This window comes from Cinclus cinclus, chromosome 3, assembly GCF_963662255.1.
Source record: "Cinclus cinclus chromosome 3, bCinCin1.1, whole genome shotgun sequence".
Classification (NCBI taxonomy): Eukaryota; Metazoa; Chordata; class Aves; order Passeriformes; family Cinclidae; genus Cinclus; species Cinclus cinclus.
In genome coordinates this window covers 31,016,007-31,032,646 of record NC_085048.1, presented here as the reverse complement: position 1 = coordinate 31,032,646, position 16,640 = coordinate 31,016,007, and the positions used below count along the sequence as shown (strand labels likewise).

The following is a 16,640-nucleotide window of genomic DNA, read 5'->3' as shown; positions in this document are numbered from 1 at the left end:
ACACACACAAACAAAACCCACCAGTAGAAAGGTAAAATCATAATGCTTAGAGATGACTCACTTTTTACTCAATGCAACACTGAACAAAAATATTCTAAAAAGGACTTCATGCAAGAAAAAGCACTGCTGATTCAGCCAAAACCACTGTGATAACATAAACCCCCATCTTCCAGCTTAACTCATGGTAAAATCTGCCAATCTTTTTTAGTCCTCAGGCTCACACTGATGACAAGAAATGTAAAGAAATGAAAGAGAGATACCTACTATTGCATCTGCTACTACTAAGGGGAAGGAAATGTCCATCCTATATACCATATATATACACACCTATATACCATTTACAGACTATAGTACTGCTGGAAACAGAAAATGGCAACAGCCTAAGTCCTCAAGGACAGGATAAGACAACAAGTCTTCTCTGAGGAAAGGCTCCAAGGTTGTTCAGCCTGGAGAACTGAAGGCTCTGGGGAGACCTTACTGTGGCCTTCAGTACTTGAAGAGAGCCTAAAAGATAGATGGGGACAAACAGTTCAGTGGGGCCTGTTGCAATAGGACAAGAGTGGATTCAAACTAGATAGAAGGAAGAAGTGTTTTACACTGAGGTGGTGAAACACTGAAACAGGCTGCCCAGAGAAGTAGTAGCTGCCCCACCCCTGTAAACATTCAAGGTCAGATGGGATTGAGCTCTGAACAATTTCATCTACTTGAAGATAACCCTGCTTATGGCACTGGGGTTGGACTAGTTGGCCTTTAAAGTCCCTTCCAACCCAAACTGTTCTATGAGTCTAATAATTTTGTTACTGCAAAATTCCCTTTTCAGTCTGCTTATTCAATGCCAGATTACTCTAATACATTTTTGGATCACATTATTCATTCACAATAGTATATGGGCTTTCTTTTCCTGAAGTCAGCAAATCCAACTTAGGGAAGTGGGATGGGAAAAATTAAAAAAAGATAATGCCTGTATATGATCCTACAACACTAAAAAATCTATACCAAAAAACAGAGAAGAAAAAAGGTGGCAGAAGAAGTAAACTACAAAATGCAGACAGGAAAAAGCTCTCACGAGGGATGTTGAGTGGAAATTCACAGAACTCATAAACAAAAAGAAGTCTGAATTGATAACCTTTGAAAGAAAATTCCTTGAAACAGTTGCTATCTCCTATGTCTGTGAAACACACTAGGTGTAAAAAACACCTACAACCAACCCTGCAAGTTACCTAAGTTTGGCAGGGATTTAAATTTCAAACCAATGAAGTTCAATTCAGCATAGTTCAGTAAGATTTCCTGGTTTCCAGTCATCCATTCTAAAAATCATTTACATAGATGCAAAACCACCTTACTTCTCTTAGATATTCCAATTTATATGTTTTACACTGTATTTACAGACCACATGCAATCTTCAGATCTGTAATTTAAAGTTTACATGGGTCTTACACAAGCTGGAGTTGCTGTGACTTAGTGATTTGGCCATGTTCTCAGTTATGTGAATTTCTACTGCAGACTGTTTGTCTATTTCAAAGTATTTTCTCAAAATATTTATACTAGCAGGTGCTCTCCTACTACCTGCCAGTGCTCTCCGAAATTACTAAATTCTGGTATTATATGATAGTAATTCCTAAATGGCTTAATGAAACTTTAGTAATTAAGGTCAAAGCTCATAATAATCAAGAATGCACCCATATCATTACTTACCCTTTCTTAAAACACTTCATAAGGAATATAGCATAAGGAAAACCATAACATACAAAACCAGAGAGGATTTTTACAATTGAAACATCTGGAGAAACAAATGTAATTAGTCTTACCTTTGGGCTGCTGTTTTTACTACAGCTGTTTGTGCGTGTGCGTGGTGAAAGCGTCTGCCGTGTACCACAGTAACAGGACCAGATATATTCTGAGCATTTTCACTGCAAGCATACAGAAAAATGTTTAAGAAAAGACTCTGGTGTGTCTGTACAGTCCTAGGTAAAACATGTGGTATCCTAATTTTACAAAACCAGCCACACAACACTACGAATTGAAGTATTTCTGAACCAGTAATACACATTGTTAGGATCCTTTTACAGGCATAAAAAGATCTAGCCTTAAAATAAAAGGGACATATAAGAATATACACAATTTTTTTCCTGGAAGAAAAGGTAAAGATTTTTTTTACTCAACCCCGTACTGCAAAAAGACACTGCCTTTTAAAATTACTTGTAACTATTTATAACTAATTTTATACTTTAATCTCTGATTTTATACTTCCATCTCTCATTTTATTAAGGCAGAATATTAACTTTTTTAATATGACTTAAGGGGCAAAATGTGAACAGACTGAATTCAGGAACATCCCTCATAAAAAAAAGTAAACACAGCAAATTTGTGGATGCAAGATGACTTGCAACTAAAAAAAATCAACATATTTCAAGAAAGAAAAAATGAAAGAGTCTCAGGTACTCATATCTCAGCAGGACTCTTATTCACCAATGTATCTTAGCATTTCTTGGGTTTCTTCCTTTGTTACCTTTTGACTTTTACCTCATTATTATGTAAAACCAGCAATTATGGAGAGAAGATTTCTTACCATTACCCTCTCTAGTAAAAGCTGACATTAAGATAGAGTAGATCAATAATAAATACAGTGCTCTTTCAAAGATCATTAAACCCTAAGAATTATTTTGCATGCTGCTGTGACAGGACACACAATACTATGCTTGAAACATTCAAAAATCACAGAAATTTTAACAGACAGCACGTTGATGACACAAACTGTTTCAAATTACGGAAATACAGTGCTTAAATAGTGCTTTTCAAATTGCTTGGAAATTTTAATTGCACTAGAGAAAATTATGTGAAAGAGCACTCTGAATAACAGTATTTCTCTGAAATATTATCTTGCTATTTGTCCTGTTACAAACAATTCAAAGAAACCCAAAGTACCACAATTCAAAAAAAGCTGACAACCAATTCCTAATCCCTTCTTTACATTCCCCCAAAAGAAGAAAATTAGTAAACTGTTAGTTTGCTTTTTAATTTTCAGTTTAGCATTACAGACCATTTTGGTAGCCTTGCGTAAGTTAAGATTAGAAGCTTTCAGAGCATTTTCTGACTGCCACTAACATAACCACGAACATAACAGAACAGACTTTACAAACCCAAAAGGTTAAATTCTCTTTTCCAGAAGATGAAATTTAAAAACATCATAAACCATCAGAGTTAACAGTCTAACATTCTCAAAACTAATAGCATCCATCAAACACCAACCTCCTGAAAGTAAACACACTCGTCTCACTCCTAAGTCAAGGCTATGCAACTCCAGCTGATCAGTCATCATCCAGATCAATCTATAGTCAACCTTCTATCTAATTTGCCACCTCAGAAATAAAAAGCTCACAGCTACTTGCCCTAAATACTTTAGAATGTTTCAAATCCTCTTTGGCATCCCATTTCACGTCTTTGAAAAAGATACTAGGAAAAAAAAAAAACGAAAACAGATGCAGGAATGCCTTTTCAAGTGCTTGAGACCTAAGGACTTCAAGCAAGCAAGCCTATGTATCTCCTGTTTTACCATTGTGTTTTGTGGGATCTGACCTTTGCAAAACTATCATGATTGTGAAACTCTGTCTTGTGCCCCCACAGCAGAAGAAAACAGTTAAGCAGCACTTTTGCTTTTTGCCACACACTCATGTAATGAAAACTCCAGTAGCTGCTGGAATAGAGTATCACAGACTGCTCAGGGATCAGATTTGAGTCAAAGCAGACTGTTCTAGACGGCACACTTAAATGGTTCATGTGGCGTCAGACATGTTTCCAACTAGGACAGCTGCAAAACACAATCTGCTCTCTGAATGGAACATACCTAACACAGACAGAAACACCAGAAAATACACAGTCCTAGCGAGGTGCAAAACAGGCACATCAGAACTGATATCTGAGTTTGCAAGTTTCAGCGCAATTTCTTGAAAATTAGTATAACACACTAAAAGCAGGGTGCTGTAAGGGTCACAAAGTTTCTTGAAAGAACACATGTTCTAAAAAGAACTTACAGTATTTTAACAATAAATGCTTCATTAATGTTAGCTCAGAAACCACAGAATGATTTGAAACCTAGGCTCTGACGAAAACAAGATTTTACTATCATGTGCTATCAGCTGATCCTACTAAATTCTTAACACCACATATTCAAGAGACAAAAATCTTGCACTGGGCAAATGGATGGAGCTAGAAGTAAAGTAAGAACAACATTCAAAAACACAGAACTACAAACAACATTAATTTCGCTGTTCATCTAATAACGATTTTAATAAAACATTATCTAGAAAATCTAAAAGGGCCTTAGTGCAAGTTACTGAAAGTTAGCAAAGATAAAGCTATTTAAAAGCCTCATGATTAAAAAAAATACAACCAAAACTAATTAGGTTAAGAGTTTGATACTGGATTTGCTCAACCATGATCTGTTGATCATGGCCTTTTGCTTGATGTAAATTTCTCTTAGAAGCACAGCAAATATTTCTTCCCACTATCCTTGCATATGCCTTCCTCCTATCTCTTATTCTCTGAATTTTAGGGACTATTCTATCAGAATAATACTCATTTGAGTCAAGCCCCATTGATCTAAAATTTTTGGTCCCTATTCTGCAGATAAGATGGAAAAAAAGACTACAACACTGTGATATAAATCATTATGGACAGATGAAGAATAACAAGTATCTGATCTTCTTGTATTTAATCTAGCAATTTAACTGCATTATCAACTTCCAGAATCTTCTCTAGCTGAAAAGTCTAAATATTGAAAGAGAAACTATTAAGCACCTTCATTCTGTGTATCAAAGTGAACAAAACAGCAATCATCAATTAAGTGACTAGACCTTTACCAATACACATTATAAAAGGTACAACAATATCCCAATGAAGTCATTAAATCAAGATAATCACTAGGAGCATAACCACAAAATGCAGTGACCAAAATGTTAGAAGTGGTTACAGTGGCCTACACATCCACTATTCACAACAGTCCTTCACTAATAACAGTTTATTAAGAAGAGGGTGGATGCTTATATTTTTCATTTAAATTCAGTATGCAGCTCAATACAAGACAAGAAGTGTGCACCCATTTACATGTAAAAGATTTTACTCTTTTAAAATCCTTCTAGGTCTTATGTTTATATTGCATTACTTATCAATAGAAGGCAGTTCCAATCCAGGTAACAGGATGTCTGAACTACATGCTTAGACCACCAAAAAAACCCTCAATAACTATTTACCTTAAAACAAAACCTGCATACGCTTCTGGAACTTAATAAAAACAAACCTGTACAATATGTATAAACATACATGGACAGTCGGGTATGACTGCTTTAACAAAAGAAGTTACATGGTAAGGTTGGATTTCACAACAAATTCCACAGCTAGACAAAGAAAAATTCTAGCTACCAGAGAATTAGAGGAATCTTATTTTAAAAGTGTACTCCAAACAAAGAACAAGTATAATGCAGATACACAGGTTTCCTCAATAGTAAAACAGAGCAAAAGAGCCCTGATAGATTTGCACTTGTGACTTTTAACTTTATGTCTATGTTCAAGAACAGAACCCTAAAGAATGGAAATGACCAAGATGATTCTGTAAGAACTGGTGAATTTGAAGATATGCAAGGCAGAAATGTGGATATTATCTTACAAATCTGTTGTGCATACAAAAAATTTGAAGACAAAACATTATTTGTGTAGATGAATCATGGACAATGACGTACCATGCTAATTTGTGTAAATGTAAAAATAGCCTTGTGCTAAAAAAACCCCCCTTGTCATTAATAAATAAATAAATTTTATTTAAAAAAAAAAAAAACTTTCATAAGTTTCACATCACTGTCCAGTATATCTTAAGACACCAGGCTTGAAGACCAGAATAGCAGGAAAGAATATATATACTCCACAGAACTTCAAGGATTTGTTTTTTAAAAATGATGATGGTAAGACGGTCCCACTAACAGGGCTTACAGCATACAAGAGCCATGTCCTGATTGCAGCAAGGAGCCAGAGCTTGGGGTTATGCTGTGGGCACAGCTACATTAGTATTCTGCACCCTTCAAATCACGGCTCTGCGTTGTGGTTTCAGGGGGAAGAATAAGGACAATATCTCCCCAGAAGTGTGCCATTTTTGTCTCCCTCTCTTCATCTGGGCTGAGTTACTAGGATCAGACCTGCAGACTCCATCCTCTGCTGCTGCCACTCCCCACCTTCCCACTCCTCCGAGATGTGAACCCAGGACGTGGTTCTGAAAAGCAGCAAACACAGCTCTGGGATGTGGCTCTAAAGAAGCAGAAGAGCCATGCGGAACTGAGCCCAGCAGAGTGGTCCAAAGCAGCAGCAGAACTGAGCCTGGGCTGAGCCTGAACCCAAGCCTGGTGCAGCAGTGCAGCACAACACAGATGATCTCACTTCCAGCATAGTTTTCCATTATCTCGGGCTCGGAGATGGGGAGAGCCAGCTGTGGGGAGTGCTCATCACCTTCTCTTTCTCTCACTGGCCACACAGAACTAAGTCAAAGTGGCAAACACGTTTTGTGCATAAAGCACCTTCCTTTATTTTTGTAAGCATAAGCATTGTTATTAATACTGCTGCTCTCAGCATGCATTTCTTAATCCACTGCTGTTTGCTTTCACTAATTGGTTATCTCAACCCTTAGTCTCTGCCTTTGTCCCTCTCTTACTTGAAGGGGCAAGAAGGGAAGTGGCTTATTTGGAGCTTAATTTCCAGATGGTGATAAACCACCGACAATGAAGACGAGGACATACATCCCTCATGTAGCTACATATATATTGGATATTTGATGACTGGCCCATCTATAGCTGGGTATCTTGTGAACTTTTCCTTCCTGCAAAGGTTGCCAAACTGAGTGCACTCTAGCAATATAAACACTCCCCGAGAAAGTTAGGAGAATATAACACTTTTTATTATACACTAAATAAAGAAATCAGTCTCTTACATGCTAAAGACCGTAGTAATGAGCAAGTACAACACTGAATGCTTAAAAACTGCTCCTGTCAGCTCAAGCTATACTATACAAGCATGGCTATTTGCTGAATCCTTTAACAAAAATCCGTAAATCCAAAATCAAATTATTATCTTGCAGTAAGAAAAACAGAAAACATCCTGAGTTAACCTGGCAATTTACAATCATGGAAAGAAGCAAATCTGGATGGGGATGTAAAAAATATTTTCCTATATGCTATCACTATATAGAGGAAACAATAACACATGTAGGCAACACTAACAAATACAGCAATGAATGCTCTAAATCCATTACAAGAGTCTTCTGGTAATTCACTAATGTGACGTCAAGCATTTTGTAAGAGGAAAGACCCTAACCATCTAGGTTTCCCTCTTTACTCAGAAGCACAGCACAGTACAGCGCCTTAAAATGCACAGCACACAATGTAAATGGACTAGAAGTTCTGTTTATTGTGCAGTGATTTGTATCAATGATCAAGGAAACACAAATTAAATGTATTACCTCAGTTTCTTGGTATTTCCCATCATGTTGAGGCCGATTGCGTTCCCTTTAAAAAGTTTGAAACCTCCAGCTTTGCCTCGCCTTGCATATGCTTTTATGGCATCACTGCTGGTGCTGATAGCTCCAGGTCGACAACGAATTGACTGTCACAACAGAATTCACATATGTTAAAATAACTGTTTAGTTGTGTAGAAGTTAGAAGGAGAAAATGAATGCAAAATATTAACGTAAGTATTACTTTGGTTTCATTCTCCAACTGCTTTTATACCAAATTTCATGGAAAATATACACCCATACTACAATTTCTTACTAAATAGAGTACAATATATATTTTATATTTAGTACAGTATTTGTGATAATTGTCTAAATTTATAATTAGTTATTCTTGGTCATATTTTTCAAAATACTACAGAGATCAAGAAGGGAACAAAAACTTTAAGGGTAGGCAGATAAACAGCTTGATCATATTTTCCTAAAACACAGCAGAAACTTTCATTTCTTTACACTACACACACGGCTAGACAGTACTGTTTAAGAACCTAAAAAGCTTTGAAGATACATTTTCACCATAAGATAAACCAATTATTTACCTTTTTTTCTTCATTGGGACTGAAAGGTCCATCACCATCATCTAAACTGAGCAGATTTGCCTCACTAGACACGTGGGAGAGAAAAGCACATTCATTGTAATCCAACAGAGCACCCACAAAACATTTTAAATGCAAAAGGCTTTTCCCCCTCCTTCCTTCTACATTTAAATGCATCATATACACACTGTATAAATATGCACAGAACAACAGGAACATGAAATGAGCAGAGTGATCAGATGCATAATATGAAACTGAACTCAACATCAAATTATTTTGCAAAAAGCAAAACTAAAAGGATTAATTCAAAATAGTCAGTGCTACTGAACCTTCAACATGGTTACAATATTACTGACACTATTAAAAGATTCTGTACTCTCTGCATAAATTGAGTCCAAAAACTTAATTAACCTATAAAACATAGTCTTTGTTTATGCCTATCAGTGTTCAAGTATTTAGTTTAAAACTGCAAACTTCATAGTGCTTTAGGAGAAGAACTTCATGTAACTACATTTTATCCCACAGCAATAATACCAAAGTATGTCTTCATAAAAAAGAACATATTCAGTTTGGTTCTACTGCTTATTAAAATGTGTTTCTTTAGCACTTTCCATATCTGTAATCCCCAACCATTAGAATGGGGAAGAACACAAAAAAAAAAAAATGAAAGCCACTCCATGATACTCTAAAACACTATTTTCGAGTTATCCTCAAGTAATCTAAAATATTTAAATTGAAACCCCAATCATACATTTCATACTGGCAGCAGCTAGATTAGTCTAGCATATTCTTGCTTCCAGGAGAAGCAATCTGAAGACAATCCCTTCTCATTAATCCCTATGTTGGCTACAACAAAACAATACAACTTTCAGCGAACTTGTGACTGCACAGTTTGAAAAGTTTTCATCAAGATCATTCAGGCAGAAATTGCTTAAAATAAAAGTAGTTATGCCAGGTGTTAAAAGGGAAGAGATACACAAGAGAAACAAACATTTCTTAGTTGTGTCAGTTTGACATGCTGGCTTGCAATACATACAGTGACTTTAGCTCTTTGTATAGAAATAAACTAATCCCTCAGTGCCCCATTCCTCAAGTTCCTAACAACTTTTTCCATGCACAATATTTGTCTTCATGTTACAATTTATTCTTACATCTTATGCAATACAAATTTCCCTAGAGCAAATAGAAATAAAATAAAAATGTTGGGTTGAGATCTACAGACTCTGAAACTTCAGGAGATAAGATTGTGCACACAGTTGATTTTGAAATAGGAAGAAATTATGCAGCCAGTGGCATTATTGTATTTTCCTATCATTTACAGAGCACCACAATTCTAGGTGCTCAATGGTAAGACAAACAGTGTTGTAGATCCATCACTAATTTCAAACAGAAGCAAAAGAGTACAGCTGTGCTTCTGGACACATGGATATTAAAACTTTCACCTCCCGCAACTTTTTTAAAAAATTCTCTTTCAGAACAAATCATCCTTTCAAGTGAGGCTCATGGAGCCTTCTCAAGCATTCATCAGTAGACACAGAGTTTAACAATTTCAGAAATTTTCCACATCCTAAAAAATAAACAAAACCCTGCAGCACAGACATAAGCAGCAACCTACAGTACCTGCAGCTCTGGCATTTGCCTATGGTGCTGCCCTAGTCAGCTCATTTCACCTCTAGAAATGTTTTTGCTCTTTAGCTTCATTTCATACAGAAATGATGACTATTTTCAAAACACCTTTGTACTGTGGTGATACTTTTAGGATTTCAACGTGCTTCAATACTGCAACCATTTTAACAAAGCATAATTCAGGGGGGAGGTAAGAGAAGGTTAACACACTGCAAATGACCAGAATACTGAGCCAAGGCTTAAATCAAAATGAACAAGAATAACTTTTATCACACAATATGACCAGAGCAATATTAACAAATTGGAAGTTTTAAATGAAGCAATACTTTTAGATATTGAGGAATGCAAAGCATATGCACCAGAACCAGAGGTTGTTTTTTCAGAGAGCAGAGTACATAGCAACCCAGCAATGTCTATTTGCTCATGTATCACATGCTTCCCGTTGCCTGCTTCAATGATGCAATTTATACAGACAGGAAAAAACCAAAACCAACCCAAAATAAACACTATACCACTCCCCCAACGTACCAGTCAGTAATATATTTAACATCCCATTTAAAAGAAAACTCAGTTGTCTTGCTGGGAGGATGTCTCCACACTCTATCACTTTTAATCAGGAACCATGAGTTTCCTGGCTATTTTCACACTAGAACATAACTTCTAACTTTTCAGTACATTCCTTAAAATTTTATAACAAATTAATGTTTATTCTTTATTAATATTAAGGGAAAAAACAGAAGCAATTTACCTAAACAGAGCTCTTAAGGGGAGTTCATAATTACACATTTAAATTTAGGCACTGAACAAGAAAACAAAAGTTTCTGTTTACTTTCCTCTAATCACTTGGCATTTGTTTGGTGCTTTAAAACACTAAGAACTATGCAATAGCTAGTCAGACAGCTGAGATTAACAGGTTATGTTTCCACTACTACCTGTAAGCAACCCAAACTTTAAACCTCTGCTGACCATTGAGGTTACACTCTAGCATGCTGCAAGCATATTTCTATCAACTACCAACTGATCCAGTCACATTTCAAACATAATTGGAATTTCTTTCTGAAAACTATTATATAAAACCAGTAGGTTGATGTATTTGCCCTCACAGCACACTGTGTATATTCTGTGTTTTAAATAACACAGTGGTAGGCAGCACACTAAAAAGTCACACTATCAGAGGCTCAAGAGAAGTAGTAGTATTATTAACTCATTTACAGTGCCATTCCATTAAAAATAGCCTTAATTTAAAAAGTTTTCATCAATTTAAAGGCTACAGTGATCTACTAACAGGCTCAAAAAGAAGTATAAGTCATCTATACAACTATGGGAGAGTTTTTTGACAAAGTAATACAAATTTTATAAGCAGTAGAAAAAAGCTCAATGTAAATATATAACACAGTACAACGCTTTTCCATTTGTCAATACATGGAGAACAAGGGTTTATTGCCCTAAATGGAAGGGGCAAAAAATAAAGCCTTTTGAAAGAAAATGGTAGTTAAGTAAAGACACTGTAGTGCAAATAAACTGGACCCATTTATTCGTATTCCTTGTTTTTGATAAGGCTACTGTTATCTCAGTGGAAGCCAGAAGTCTAGACTATTAAGAAAACAGTATGACAGCCAAGAGAAATCTGGGCCCATCCATTTACAAAACCACCATGGAGCATACCAATATATTTCAAAAACATTAACACAGATATTACAAAGGAAATAAATATAAATTATCCAAGACACTTCAGGAGAATCATCTGTAACACCAGAAAACAGCTGATAACATCTTAATTTCAGGAATCACTTGAATATATTATTATAGCCATGTTTACTCAAGTCTGCCCCCCTTTCATATTTTCCACAACACAAGATAATTTCCACCATTCTGTGGAGGACTACACAGGTTTCAGTGTGCTCAGCTCACCAACTCATCTTTTTTTTTTCAATTGTTCTACATAAAAATAGATCTCTTATGGGATCTCCCATTACAAAGCAATGGAAGTCTCACACCACTTGCTACCATCCTGAGTAGATCAAATGTTTTAGAACATCAAATATGTTACTTCTACTCTTTCAAGTGGACTGAGTATTATCTGCAAGCGTTTCCTTTTGGATAAGATACTCGTAATTACCATTCTTAATTTCCCATGCTGAGTATCAACTGTAGAATCAGTTTAAATTGATACAGTGTTGGGTCATCATTATTTTTCAAACTTTCTTCAGTTTACAAATATTCTTTAGTCTTCTTGTGTTCATTATCTGGTATCTTAACCATTATGACTCACCTCACCTACTTGCAAATAAGTTAAATGACATTCTTCTTTTAAAACAATCTACCTATTCTAAAAATAGCTGTGGTAGGTCATTAACACATACTTTGTGCTCATCTCACTGAAGAAATTATCATCCAAGAAGGCATCCAGTGCTGACCAACAATATTAGCACAGGTCTCATGGCGTAATACAAGAATACAGCCACTCCTTTAAGTGCTGAGATATTATTCTTAGGCTAGTTCAAAACAAACCTTGTGTGTATGCCACAAAAATTGTGTGTCTGCCATTAAGAGGGCAAAAAGCTGTGATAAAATCAGGCACTGTAACACCAGTGCCTCCACAACCAGCACGAAATGCATCCAGCTGCTTGCTTCAGACTCAGCTCTCCCCACAAAGAAACCATGTAAAAGTTAAACATCATAGTATCAGCACACCACTGCAAATACCTACTTACTGCAGAATAGACTCAAAATACTTGGAGGGACACAAAGCTTTATGCTGCAACAAATATATTAATTAAAGCTGCTAATCTTTGAAATGTTCTACTAAGGGTAAAGGAAATTTGGAGAAAAGAAGGAATATTTACTGTCATTTGTTATCTAAAAATTCCGTTCTGTCAATGTTTTGCTATATGAAATAAAAATGCATCAGAAAAGCAAAAAACACAAATAATTTCAAAATGCTAAAAGCTTGCTATGTCTCTAACATAAACAAACACAGGTGTTACCAAAGTAAATACGTGGGCAGCTTAAAATGTGGCTGTTTGGAGGGAATAAGAAATTGCCTCAAATGGTGTCAGAGAATGGGTAAGTAAATAAGACAAGATCACTGGTTTAAATCAATTTTCAACTACTCTTCTATCTATACTTCAGAATAAGATTCGGCATAATTCACAGATATAAAAGCAAATCAAAAATTATCTAAGTAGGCAATAAAAATTCAATTCTAACTATGGGAAAACTGCTTATTGTACTAAATGTTTTACAGGAATGAAAAATCACCCAGACATACAATCTTAAAATCAGATACAATTACATAAAGATTATGTTTCATAATAATTTTTCTAACTTTTTTTCCCATCATTACTCTCTACATTTTTCATTCTATGTTGTTAAGTCAACATCAGCTGGAGACTATAGGAAAACAGCAGTAAATTACTACTAATAAAAAAAGCTGTTATGTTTTCAAATGTCACTTACTTCTGAAGGCAACTAAGACGGAAATAGTAACTGCATGGAATGTACTGCCCTTATAGTTAAAGCATATTTGTGTGCACTACGAATGGATGTGAAGCTGCTAATAACAACACGACCTTGATTTTATAAAATTGAAATGCCCTTAAGTTTGTGAACCCTTTAAAAAGTGCTTTTAACTTCCAGTACATTTCTGTTTTGACAACAGCTCTTAATGCTTACCTCACACTTAAATGAACTCCTGCACTCATTTTTTAATTACTAAAACTTCACATTTCCTAATCTTTTATTAAGATTGCAGCATAGCCTGATGTTGCAGCCTATGTGGTTACATCTACTTTCCTACCTCCCTTCCAACATATAGTATTTGGCAGAATAACAGATGATACAAATTCATATATAAATTATTTTTGTACCTAAGCACAGGATTCAGTGACTTCTTACTACAGAATTACAGCATACCTTTTCAATTTGCAAGTCCTACTCTCCGAATATCTACAAACAACAAATAAACTGACATGAATTCTTTGTGTATGACACTTGTTCTTTTAACAATTCATTAGTCATTTTGGAAATAAATACATTAATATTGAGAAAACACATTAGTAACAGTAAAATGTCACAAGGAGACAAAGTATGCATTCAAACTATACACACAGGACTTAAGTTTTATCCAAAATCCAAACATACCAAGTAAATTATTAAATTACAAGGAAAAAACCCCAGCCGTAACTCTATTCAGTGAAATAAACACAAAAGAAAAAGAAAAATAGAATCTTTAAGCTTGGTTTAACTTGATGAAGACCTAAAGCTACTGAAGTACTTTAACCATAACTGTCAAGTACTGAGTAGCATCACTGAAGGAAAGAAAAGCTGAAGCTGGTTGGATACCCTACCTACCAACTTCCTTATTCTGCAAGTTCACATATTGCTTGTCTGTGCTCCTTAGACTTACACAGAAGCTGCAAGGACAACTGCAGCTCTTGTGAAATGCACTGTGCACTGTGTTGTAAGCCCCATCTTCACAATAAAGCTTACATTATAATGAACACCTATTTGGCAATACTACTTAAAATAATCACTTATTTGAAATAATTTTTCTTAATCACTGAAAGTTCAAGATATTATATATTGTTTCTTACTTAGAACTTCAAAAAGTAAGTATTTAATTATAAATACACATTTATACTTTCAATAGCCTAGATAAATGCATCCTTACTCTTTCTCTGCATCTCCTTCACTTTCTTCTGCATGATCAAAGCTCCAATTACTTTTAAAACCTCCATCTCTCTTGGACTGTGATCTATCCAAAGCTGAAATGAGAACAAGTTAAGATAAGTCTTGATTTCAAGCTGAGTTATTAATCAACACAAACTAGAGGAGTAAACCAGATGCGCATATTTTCCCCCAGTATTTATTTTATTGATGACAGTGTTTAACTACCATTTGGTCATTAAGTCCATCCATGCAGTGGTGATTACTATTCCCCTAAATAAATAAAAGTATATGTCAACATCTTATTACCAGTAAGTTAGCAAGCTATTAAAAATTATAACCTGAGGTCATGTAATAACGGTTTTCAACTGTTTTAAGGGTAGTTTCTCTGATATGAACTATATGCCCCACATAGAAAGCCCTAAAATGTACTATTAACATGACCAATAACCAAACATATATTGAATTTTTCCATATAAAAGCAACAGTTCTGAACTGTAACTGTTCCAGGTACAATTCCAACATAACATGCTGGATTTTTAATTCAACATCTGACGCTGACCTGAACTAACATACAATGCAAGTTGAAATTTCAGTGTTAGCATCAGCTAAGTAAAAACTTTCTGTCATACTACATAAAATTTCAGATCTCTCTACTACAATATCCACCCTCATGGAGATTTTCATATGTTATCACAGCATGGGGTATTCTTAAGTGAAGGTGTTCCAAAGCATGGAGACAGCACTCATTAAAGCAAGGCACTGTCCCCCCTGGGCCCTAAATACTGCAGTTAAGAGCTGTCTCACACAAATTCTGTATGACAAATTATACAGCTGCTTTGGTTTTGGTTTAAGTGTGTTTTTGCTTATTACATATTTTTTACATTGTTGGAAATGCATTTAGAAATATTGAATGAAACTGTTATACTGTGATAGAAAAGAGGAAGAAAATCACAACCAACAACATATGTCTAGGACAAAGTATAAACAATGCACACAGAAATATTTATTGCATATTCAGTCTCTGCTTCCAACTACTTGCACCTATTGCAGTCTTCCTGAGCCATCAATGAATATTTTTGTGTTTAACAGCTTTTCCTACCTTTTTATTCTCCCTGCTTGCTTTTTAATCAAGCCTGCTTTATAGAATCAACACTATCTTGCAGCAGAAAAGTACCTCAGCTTAATTACAGGAGTATCTCCTTCTGTTGATTCTGATTCAATCTGGCACCTTTTGCTCCTAGTACTCTACTTTTCCAGTCCATGTACTCTGGAAGACAGTAATAAGTAACCCTTCCCTATTCTCTCATGATTGCATAGATTCCTGTTGTGTTCTTTCATGATCTTCCTTTCCCAGACAGAACAAGAAAAAAACTGAGTCAGGTTAATTCTTCCTCCCATGAAAGCTGTTTCATGCCATTAAATCCCTCTTGATGCTATCATCTCTTTGAACCTCTTACAGTCTACTGTACCCCTTCTGAGATGAGGATACACACTACGAGGAATACTCAAGATGCATACACCCCATGAATTTCTACAGAGGCACAATGTCGTTTCTGTTCTTTGTTCCTTTCCTAGTAAATCTTTACACTGGATTTGCTATTTTCATTGCTAAGAAGAACTGCATTGATCTTTAGGTACTCGATAATGCCATCTTTCACTCATGATTGGTTAAGAAGCACTTCAGTGCCAATTGTTAACTACAAAAATCCTCTTTTTCACTTTTCATTCATTTAGATTGCTTGAAACTTAGCTACACAGAATTTCATGTATGATTTCAACCCATATAATTCAAAACCTGAGCATTTACAACTTTCTTTAAATAGCTAGCCGCTATAGTAACCCAAGTATAGTTTGAAGATCTACAAATTTAGTCACTTAGCTAGCACACCCTTTTTCTTATAACTGTGCACCAGTGTTATAGATCCTTGTGCAATTCAATTGCTCCTAATAACAAAACAAACCTTTTTTGCCCTCTCTTTCTAACGCTTCCCAATTGTACAAAATTTTCCATTTTATTCAGAGGTAATTTAGCCTCTCCCAAAGCCTTTGATAAATGACTTTACAGAAGGAACAATGAAATCAATTCTGGTCTCCATTATAATCTCCATGAATTCAGGTTGCATGATCACAAAGCTCACTGATGTAAATTTCCTCAAATACCTTCACTGCCTTTTTAAACTGCTGATGATATGCTAGCTACCCTCCTTACCTGTAGCAGAAATATGATGCTAACCACAAGCAACACACTGCAGTCATTA

At 35.5% G+C, this 16,640-nt stretch overlaps 1 protein-coding gene across 1 annotated transcript in view; it reads right to left on the bottom strand.

Moving 5' to 3' along the window:
* Positions 1 to 16,640, bottom strand: part of SENP6 (SUMO specific peptidase 6) — a 73,045-nt gene that overhangs the window by 39,759 nt on the left and 16,646 nt on the right. Inside the window, 4 exon segments of the mRNA XM_062489826.1 lie at positions 1,809 to 1,910; positions 7,499 to 7,641; positions 8,089 to 8,152; positions 14,384 to 14,477. Of these exon segments, the coding sequence (XP_062345810.1) occupies positions 1,809 to 1,910; positions 7,499 to 7,641; positions 8,089 to 8,152; positions 14,384 to 14,477 (403 nt within the window).